A 10399-nucleotide genomic window follows, 5' to 3' on the forward strand; every position below is an offset into this window, starting at 1 on the left:
TTCAACTGGTCAAGGTTGATATGGGATTTAGAAAGACCGGTTGCTAGGATACTCTCAGTGGTTGTTATGGTACTGGTTGCTATTTTGGTTGCTATGCAGTTACTGAGGTACTCTGGGTGGTTGCTATGCGCTTGAAAGGGTACACTGGGTAGTTAGTTGCTATATGGTTGCTAGGGTATTCGGGTGGTTGCTAGGGTGTTGCTATGGAATGTTGTCTAGGGAGTTCCGGGTGATTGCTAGGCGAGTGATAGGGTGTTATCGGTGGTTGCTAGGGGTTATTAGTGGTTGGTAGGCCATTATTAGGGTATTATGGGTGGTCGCTAGGCAGTTGCTAGGGTCTTAGGGGTGGTTTCTAGGCTGTTGCTAGGGTGCTTTCTGTGGTTGCTGTGCAATAGATAGATAGATAGATAGATAGATAGATAGATAGATAGATAGATAGATAGATAGATAGATAGATAGATAGATAGATAGATAGATAGATAGATAGATAGATAGATAGATAGATAGATAGATAGATAGATAGATAGATAGATAGATAGATAGATGGCAGTAGGAACAGATAGATGATAGGAAACAGTGCATGTACTCCTGTCTGACAGCTTCATTGATTATAATGGATCCCTGTGAGATGAGAACGCGATGAATTGAGATGAGTGACAGGTTTTTAGGGAGCAAGCTTTAAGGCTATATATAATCTGTTGCATAAAAGTTTAGTTTTTCATGCTGCTAAGAAGACAGACGGCCAATTACACACTGCGAAGTTTCAGAAGTGACATCTACATTCATGTGACATACGCATATGCTGTCACAAGGGACCCTTTCAAACGGTACAACTTTGTACCTTAATTGCCCCTAAAGGGTGCATTTTAGTAGGCCTACCGACATAATAGTACCTAAACAGTCCATACGTTTGGAAAAAGTCCCAGTGACAGCTGAGCTTTATTGTATATTTATGTAGTCTTGATTTGGGCCAGAAAACAGAAGCAACTCAACTGGTTACTTAAATAAATGAAGATGGCAGTGGCTGCTAATGGAAAAAATATTGAGTTAGTTTACACTCACACGTCTGGTCACATGTCTTTATTCAACATCCTCTGTCACATGCATTTAAACCGATTCCACGCGGCTCCACACACTGCACATTCAGCCATTCATTATCTCTGATGCCTTTTTTCACAGTGAAAGCGTAAAACGGCTCAAAAAAATACATGCTTTATATGATTTTATGGTTTTCGAAAAGATCAAACATTTAAGTATCATATAGCATAATGTTTAGTTACATTATGCAAATATGTGTATCATAGAAATCAAAGTGCATATTTTTCTTTCAGTTTTATCTTCTCCTGTTAATTATGGCTGCTGACTCTAATTACACACTGCATCTGTGGCCTTGTGAGAATGGGATCGCTATTTCAGGCCATGGTCACATGTGTTTTAGTTTATGAGTTATGACTTTAGTTTGGTCTGGTGTTTAGAAGGTCATTACATTTTAATATGACCGCTAATATGTTTTGACAAGCACCGGGTGGAAGACACACATACATTTTTGCATACTAATATAAATCTGTAAAAGGACCTAAAGATCTATTTGACTTATGTATATTGAAAATATTTCACAAAATATCAAATAAATGCAGCCTTGGTGAGTATAATACATTTCTCTCACAAAAGTTATTGATATACATATTAATTATATTGTTTTGGTGACTTTTTTGCCTGCAAAAACAGCCCTGACCCGTCGAAGCATAAACTCCACTAGACCCCTGAAGGTGTGCTGTGGTATCTGGCACCAAGATGTTAGCAGGAGATCCTTTAAGTCCTGTAAGTTGCGAGGTGGGGCCTCTATGGATTAGACTTGTTTGTTCAGCACAGTCCACAGATGCTCGATTGGATTGAGATCTGGGGAATTTGGAGACGAAGTCAACGCCTCAAACTCGCTGTTGTGCTCCTCAAACCATTCCTGAAGCATTTGTGCTTTGTGTCAGGAGCATTATCCTGCTGGAAGAGCCACAGCCACCAGAATACCGTTTCCATGAAAGGCTGAACATGGTCTCAGCAATGCTTAGGTAGGTGGAGCGAGTCAAAGTAACATCCACATGGATGGAGGACCCAAGGTTTCCCAGCAGAACATTGCCCAAAGCATCACACTGCCTCCGCCGGCTCGCCTTCTTCCCATTGTGCATCCTGGGGCCATGTGTTCCCCAGGTAAGCGACACACACACACACCATCCATGTGATGTAAAAGAACACGTGATTCCTTAGACCAGGCCACCTTCTTCCATTGCTCTGTGGTCCAGTTCTGATGCTCATGCAGTTGGTGCTTTCAGCGGGGTCAGGGGTCAGCATTGGCACCCTGACTGGTCAGCAGCTATACTGCCCCATACGCAACAAACAGAGATGAGTCTGACACCTTTCTATCAGAAACAGTATTAACTTCCACATGGGCCAGCCTTCGCTCCTCACGTGCATCAATGAGCCTCTGCCGCCCATGACCCTGTGGCCGGTTCTCCACTGTTCCTTCCTTGGAGCACTTTTGATAGATACTGACCACTGCAGACCGGGAACAGCCCATAAGAGCGGCAGTTTTGGAGATGCTCTGAGCCAGTCTTCTGGCCCTTGTCGAACTCGTTAAAGTACTTACGCTTGCCCGATTTTTCCTGTATCTAACATATCAACTTTGAAGACAAATATTTCACTTGCTGCCTAATATATCCCACCCACTAACAGGTGCCGTGATGAAGAGATAATCCAAATAATTTCATCACGATAAATCGCATCTAACATAAAATATTGTGTTTATATAATATGTGTGTGCATAATACAAACACTGAACACACACACACACACACACACACACACACACACACACACACACACACACACACACACACACACACACACACACACACACACACACACACACACACACACACACACACACACTGATATTAATATGATGTATTAACCATATATTAAGTAGTTACTAAAATGGCAAAAATATTCTGGACATTTCTTCCACTGCCTTGATGAGATGAGACATTATTTGATTAAACTGTAGTCCACAGAAGTAAACATTAATTCTGCAATAAATATACAAACTATATTCACAGCAACTGTAATACTCGACAATGAGACTACTATATTTATGTAGCTTTATATGTCAGTAAAGTGTGATATGTATGCGTTGACAGAATATTTACAAACGGTGCAAATGATATGAAAGCGGGCGGAACTAAAAACTGCCGCTGTACGACACGTCAGCTGAAGTAGTCGGGCACATTTAACTGACACACTGATCCGGCTTCCTCCTCACTTCAGCAGTCAGGTGTACTCACTGCGCTTCCCTGCGTCCTGTAAACATTAGGTATACTATACATTTGCGTGGATGTTTTTGTCTCAGTAAAGTGCTGCTCATTTGGAGTCACAGAACAGCGTGTTTTCGCCGTCATTCCTTTTGTTCATTGATTCATTAATGTGTTGACTTGTCATGTGGTGTGTCATCATAGTGCAAGGTAACCATGAATCAGTGTATTTTCTTCTTCTTTACCATCTCATGCTCATGTCATCCTTTGGAGTATGTCCGATAATTTAACTCACTTCATGAATGTCTCGCACGATAATGTCTCTGATCTGATAAATAGTTGTGTTTATTCTGCTTTACGTGACATCCCTGCTGGACAAAATAAAAAGCTTAAACTGGCATAGGCTGCTCGGGTGGTCTTAGCTGGTGTTTTAGACCAGGCCGGTCAGCCAAAAGTGTCTAAAACCACTTTTAAACCATCCAAAAACAGCTAAGGCTGGTTTCAGCAAGGATAAGAATTGTTTTGATGTCAGAGAGGAAAGCACATTTCCCCCTAGTCTTCCAATAAGATGTTATGTTTTGTTCACAGACAGTAGTGCAGATGTTTTCATTGCTTGCTTGCTTGCTTGTGTGTGTGTGTGTGTGTGTGTGTGTGTGTGTGTGTGTGTGTGTGTGTGTGTGTGTGTGTGTGTGTGTACAGGTCTGTGTAGATGTAGAGGTGTGTGTGCGTGTGTCTATGTGTGTGTACAGGCTTGTGTAGCTATACAGGGGTGTGTGTGTTCAGGTCTGTGTAGATGTACAGGGTGTGTGTGTGAGAGAGAGAGAGAGTGTGTATGCACAGGTCTGTGTGTGTGTGTGTGTGTGTGTGTGTGTGTGTGTGTGTGTGTGTGTGTGTGTGTGTGTGTGTGTGTGTGTTTTGATGTCAGTCAGAGGAATGCACATTTCCTCATTTCCTCTAGTCTTTTAATGAGATCATGTTATGCTGTTTGTTTTGTTGTGGTGCAGATACTTTAATGCTTTTTGTCCATGCAGGTGTTTTGAGGTCTTATTTGGATTGATGCCTGGCAGATTGAGATGGAAGTGTCTAAATCTATCACACACAAGAACGGGAGGCAGCGGAAGCCCATGGTCTCCAACTCGGATATGCGTGCAAGAGAGTCCAAGCTAGAAGTTGAGGATGATGAGGAGGCTCTTCTCCCAAACTCAGACAGGGCTGATGGACAAGCGTCTAATGGGATCAATGGAGAACTGAGCAATGTGGCCCTGTTATTGTTCTTGTATGTGCTTCAGGGGATTCCTTTAGGCTTGGCTGGGAGCATCCCTCTCATCATGCAGAGTAAGAACGTCAGCTACAGGGACCAGGCCTATTTTAGCTTTGTCTTTTGGCCCTTCAGCCTAAAGCTGTTCTGGGCTCCGCTGGTGGACTCTGTGTACCTGCAGCGGTTTGGCAGGAGGAAGTCGTGGCTTGTGCCCACTCAGTACCTGCTGGGTCTTTTTATGCTTTACCTGTCGTTCACGGTCGACTCGATGCTTCAGACGGATGGACAGAAGGGGCCGGATGTGATCACGCTGACCGCCGTCTTCTTCATGCTGGCTTTCCTTGCTGCCACTCAGGATATCGCGGTGGACGGCTGGGCGCTGACGATGCTGTCCAGGGAGAATGTGGGCTATGCCTCGACCTGTAACTCTGTGGGACAGACGGCCGGATACTTCCTGGGAAACGTGCTGTTTCTGGCTCTGGAGTCTGCGGATTTCTGCAACAAGTATCTGAGGTTTGAGCCGCAGGAACGGGGGATTGTAACACTCTCAGGTATATTCAACAACTGCTATATTCATTATTTACTGTGTGTGTGTGTGTGTGTGTATACATGCATATTACATACCCCAAAAGTGTGGGATCAGAAAGATTTGATTGTTTTATACGTTTTTATTTTTTGTCTGTCTGTCTGTGTCTCTGTCTGTCTGTGTCTCTGTTTGTCTGTTTGTCTGTGTCTCTGTTTGTCTGTTTGTCTGTGTCTCTGTTTGTCTGTGTCTCTGTTTGTCTGTGTCTCTGTTTGTCTGTGTCTCTGTTTGTCTGTGTCTCTGTTTGTCTGTTTGTCTGTGTCTCTGTTTGTCTGTTTGTCTGTTTGTCTGTGTCTCTGTGTGTGTGTCTCCTGTGTGTCTCTCTGTGTGTGTGTGTGTGTGTGTGTGTGTGTGTGTGTGTCTCTCTCTGTGTGTGTGTGCGTCTCTGTGTTTGTGTCTGTGTGTGCGTGTGTGTGTATACATGCATACCCTAAAAGTTTGGATCAGAAAGGTTTTTTTTTTTAAGAGTTTCACATTTTCAATTGGCTGTGATGTATTAAAAATATCAAACATGATGGAAAATGTTTAACCTGTTACAAAATATTTCTACTTTAAATAAATTCTGTGCTTTTGAACTTGCAATTCATAAGAGTCCTGAGAACATTTTTCCACGGTTTCCTCAAATACTGAGAACTGTTATCAGCATTGATATTTACTGTTTTCTAGAAGGATTTCTGAAGGATCATGTGACACTAAAGACTGGAGTAATGATGATGATAAAGTCAGCTTTGATCACAGGAATAAATAAATGTGACTATATTCACATAGAAACGTTAAAAGCTCACTCTTAGTGTGTGATATATATGGTACCTTATCTTTTTGTCTGTATTAAAAGGCCTATATAAATGAAATCATGTGACTTGATGCAGGTTTACTGATACGCTGTACTTTGTTCTGTTCTGCTCCGTCTCAGACTTTCTGTTTTTCTGGGGGATCGTGTTCCTGGTTTCTACCACTCTGGTGGCTATCCTGAAAAAGGAAAACAGCAGACACCATCACACTAAGAAGAAGCCTAAAGAGGAGACGCAGGGTGTAATGGAGACTTACAAGCTTTTGTTGTCTATCATTAAAATGCCCACTGTCTTCACCTTCTGTGCTCTTCTTCTTACTGCTAAGGTAAAGTTCACTGTGGTCCTCTTCCTGTTTCAACTGGTTTGATTGCTGTGACTTTGTAGTTTTTGTATTAAAATCTCTCTTATTCATCCCTCTTCGTCTGTGCTTCAGATGGGTTTCTCCGCAGCGGATGCCGTGACGGGCCTAAAGCTAGTGGAAGCCGGTGTTCCTAAAGAGCAGCTGGCTCTGCTGGCTGTACCCATGGTGCCTCTGCAGATCCTGCTGCCTCTAGTTATTAGTAAATACACAGCTGGTCCCCGTCCACTTGACGTTTTCTACAAGGCCTTCCCATTCAGGTACAAACTAAATCCACACACATCTTTGATTCTTGACTTTAAAGGGTTAGTTCACCCAATAATGAAACTGATGTCATTAATGACTCACCCTAAGTTCGTTCCACACCCGTAAGACCTCCGTTCATCTTTGGAACACGGTTTAAGATGTTTTATATTTTGTTTGTTTGTTTGTTTTGTTTATTTGAATAGGGACAAGTATTTCACATAAACACGTGTTACATACTACAACATTTTAGCCAAAGATATTTAGTCCGAGAGGTTTTCTGTTCCTTCAATGCAAGTGTATGCATACTATACTGTCCATGTCCAGAAAGGGAATAAAAACATCATCACAGTAGTCCATATGAGACATCAGTGGGTTAATTAGAGTCTCTTAAAGCATCCAAAATACATTTGGGTCCAAAAATAACAAAAACTACGACTTTATTCAGCATTGTCTTCTCTTCCGTGTTTATTTTCAATCCTCAAATAAAGATTCAAACGGTTATGAATCAGCGTATTGATTCAGATTTGACATTCGTGATTTCAGCAGTTTGGCACGCGATCCGAATCATGAATCAATAATTTTATTCAATTTCTGGACATGGACAGTATAGTGTGCATACACTCTCGGACTAAATATAAAATATCTTAAACTGTGTGTGAAGATGAACGGAGGTTTTACGGGTGAGGAACGACATTAGGGTGAGGAGTTAATGGCATACATTTCATTTTTGGGTGAACTAACCCTTTAAGAGCTGTGGTGTGTAATCGGTCGTTAGAGAAAAATACATGCATTGTGTAAAATAAAAGGAAGCATGTGGCTTGTGTTCCCCCAAGGCTGCTGATTGGTCTAGAGTACGCCCTGCTGGTGTGGTGGACACCGAGTTTTCGGCAGAACGAGGGGTTTACGCTGTATTATTATGCTGTTGTGCTGCTGAGCTACGCATTGCATCAGGTTAGTTCATATTCACTTTGTCAGGAGTTTACTCATATTAAATTATAATGAATTATATAACATTGCAATAATATATACAAATACATCACAAAATTACATTATAAATCATAAAATATTGGATTTTAAAAATGTAATAAATGTTATAATTGATATTAATCAAGATTAATAAATGTTGTAGAAATGCATTTAGTTCATGTTAACTAAAGTAGTTAATGTTATCAAAACAAATGAAACCTTATTGTAAAGTGTTACCAATATAATCATATAATATAACCATAACACAATAATAACTCACAAATTCAATTATATATATATATATATATATATATATATATATATATATATATATATATATATATATATATATATATATATATATAATTGTAATACAATTGTACAAAATTTAACGATAACGTAACTCACAATTTAAACAATAATAAATATATGAAAATAAAAAATCAATTATATTTACGTATCTATATATTAATTGTGTATTTATGTATAATATAATTATACAACAATATATTTACATCTATTTGTATTTATATTTACATATAAAATATAACAATAACAAAGTCGCAAATTAAACAATAATAAAACAATATATATATTTATGTATCTATCTATGAATGATGTATTAGTTTATATGCATAATAATATTATATAACAATATATTTAAATGTATTTTTACTTATAATAATTGTATTATTTATACACACACACACACACATAGACTTATATACACTTATATGTTTACGATTAAATCATTGTAAGAGTAAGTTGTATTTTATACTTCTGTTCATTGTACGATGTCTTTCTCCTCTAGGTGGCACTATACAGCATGTATGTAGCCTGCATGGCCTTTCATGCCAAGGTCAGTGACCCTGTGATCGGTGGCACCTACATGACCCTTCTGAACACTGTGACTAATCTAGGAGGGAACTGGCCCTCCACACTAGCTCTATGGCTGGTGGACCCGCTGACCTTTAAGGAGTGCCAGGGAGCCCAAGGGCAGACGTGCGGCTCGGTGGAAGAAGCAGGGGTGAGCGTTTTATTTTGTCTTTTCATTTCCACTAAAGGTGTTAGTTCACCCAAAAATGAAATGTCTGTCATTAACTCCTCACCCTAATATCGTTCCACACCCGTAAGACCTCCGTTCATCTTCAGAACACAGTTTAAGATATTTTATATTTAGTCCGAGAGCGTATACAAGTGTATGCACACTATACTGTTCATGTCCAGAAAGGGAATAAAAGCATCATCAAAGTAGTCCATATGAGACATCAGTGGGTTAATTAGAGTCTCTTGAAGCATCAGAAATACATTTTGGTCCAAAAATAACAAAAACTACGACTTTATTCAGCTTTCTCTTCTCTTCCGGGTTTGTTTTCAATCCTGAAATAAAGATTCAAACGGTCATGAATCAGAGTATTGATTCATGATTCGGATCGCCAATGTCACATGATTTCAGCAGTTTGACATGCGATCCCAATCATGAATCAATCCGCTGATTCATGACTGTTTGAATCTTTATTTCAGGATTGAAAACAAACCCGGAAGAGAAGAGAAAGCTGAATAAAGTCGTAGTTTTTGTTATTTTTGGACCAAAATGTATTTTGGATGCTTCAAGAGATTCTAATTAACCCACTGATGTTTCATATGGACTACTGTGATGATGTTTTTATTTCCTTTCTGGACATGGAGGACAGTATAGTGTGCATACACTTTCATTGAAGAAACAGACTAAATATAAAATATCTTTAACTGTGTCTGAAGATGAACGGAGGTCTTACGGGTGTGGAACGACATTAGGGTGAGGAGTTAATGACATCGATTTCATTTTTGGGTGATCTAACCCTTTAACTATGCCTCTCGTTTTTAACCTGTTCTTCTATTGTCTTCAGCTCTGCGTCCGAGAGGGCGGCACGTGCGTGACAACATTGGACGGTTACTATGTGGAGTCTGTGGTGTGTGTTGTGATCGGTCTCTGCTGGTGGATCTTCTTCGGAAAGAAAATGAAGAGGTTGCAAGAAGAGAGTCCCTCTGCGTGGCACTGTAGGGTTGCCAAATAACTGTCTCCACTGGACTCTGTCTCTTTACTCCATGCCTTGGCCTCTCTTTTCCTCTCGGAGTTGCTGCTTGTTTTTGTCACACTACAGCAGGCCTGTAGACAGGCTTTAAACTCTGAGGACTGAAATAGATGAATATATTCTACTATTAAATTATTAGCAGCATATGCATTCCATTATCCCCAAAAACAGGGCTTTAATTTCAAACCTCGAGATACAGGACAGTAACAGCATGACGTTCACTGCTCGGATGCCTATTTAATCAAGTATTTGTCTTACGAATACTTGAGGTCCGGTGCCTTTCTGTTTTTAGTGTGATGCAGGTTTTTTTCTAAAAGAAACCTGCGTTCTGATATCATACGTGGATGATGAAGCAGTTACTACATTCACATGTCAGCTCTTTTTGTTTTTGTTTTTTCTCTTAAAGAAATGATTCTAATTGAGCACTTTTGAATGAAATGGTGAAATGTTAATATTTTTACCTGAAGGGCATCATCTATCACCCAATTGTGAATGAAAATGGTTATTATTACTACTGAAATTGGTTACAGAGATGGAAATGTTTATTTTTAGTTTGTTGTGTTCTGTTATGTTTGTGGACTTTAGCAAGGCCAGGAAAAAAAATATTGACTGAGATTGTATTTACATTTTCTCATCTCTCACTTTTAATGTTTTGTTTTTTCCTTTTTCAATGTATTTTCAGTATATTTTTAATGCAGTTTTGAAGTCTGTGACTGAACTTAATGTCACTAAGACTAGCTGTATCTTTTGGGACAACATTTTTTTGTTTGCTCTGCCAAAATCTATGGCAACAAAATGAGTCATTAGATTTTTCTATGAA

At 39.6% G+C, this 10399-nt stretch overlaps 1 protein-coding gene across 2 annotated transcripts; it reads left to right on the top strand.

Moving 5' to 3' along the window:
- Positions 1-3273: 3273 nt before the first annotated feature.
- On the top strand, positions 3274-10234 carry slc33a1 (solute carrier family 33 member 1). 2 transcript variants are annotated; one of them, XM_067419870.1, is made up of 7 exons: positions 3274-3364; positions 4334-5111; positions 6057-6259; positions 6368-6552; positions 7372-7489; positions 8316-8531; positions 9394-10234. In XM_067419870.1, the coding sequence occupies exons 2-7, from the start codon at positions 4376-4378 to the stop codon at positions 9559-9561; spliced, it is 1626 nt and encodes a 541-aa protein (XP_067275971.1). In that variant the 5' UTR covers positions 3274-3364; positions 4334-4375; the 3' UTR covers positions 9562-10234. The 2 variants fall into 2 exon arrangements, with proteins under 2 accessions (XP_067275971.1, XP_067275970.1); XM_067419869.1 differs by having other exon boundaries at positions 3291-3512.
- The last annotated feature ends 165 nt before the right edge of the window (positions 10235-10399 follow it).

Source organism: Pseudorasbora parva, chromosome 16, assembly GCF_024679245.1.
Source record: "Pseudorasbora parva isolate DD20220531a chromosome 16, ASM2467924v1, whole genome shotgun sequence".
Lineage (NCBI taxonomy): Eukaryota > Metazoa > Chordata > Actinopteri > Cypriniformes > Gobionidae > Pseudorasbora > Pseudorasbora parva.

Coding starts and splice junctions, on each gene's coding strand:
- slc33a1 (XM_067419870.1), top strand. CDS start 4,376: ATGGAAGTGTCTAAATCTATCACACACAAGAACGGGAGGCAGCGGAAG. Junction 6,553..7,371: donor TACAAGGCCTTCCCATTCAG/GTACAAACTAAA, acceptor TGTTCCCCCAAG/GCTGCTGATTGGTCTAGAGT. Junction 7,490..8,315: donor TGAGCTACGCATTGCATCAG/GTTAGTTCATAT, acceptor TTTCTCCTCTAG/GTGGCACTATACAGCATGTA.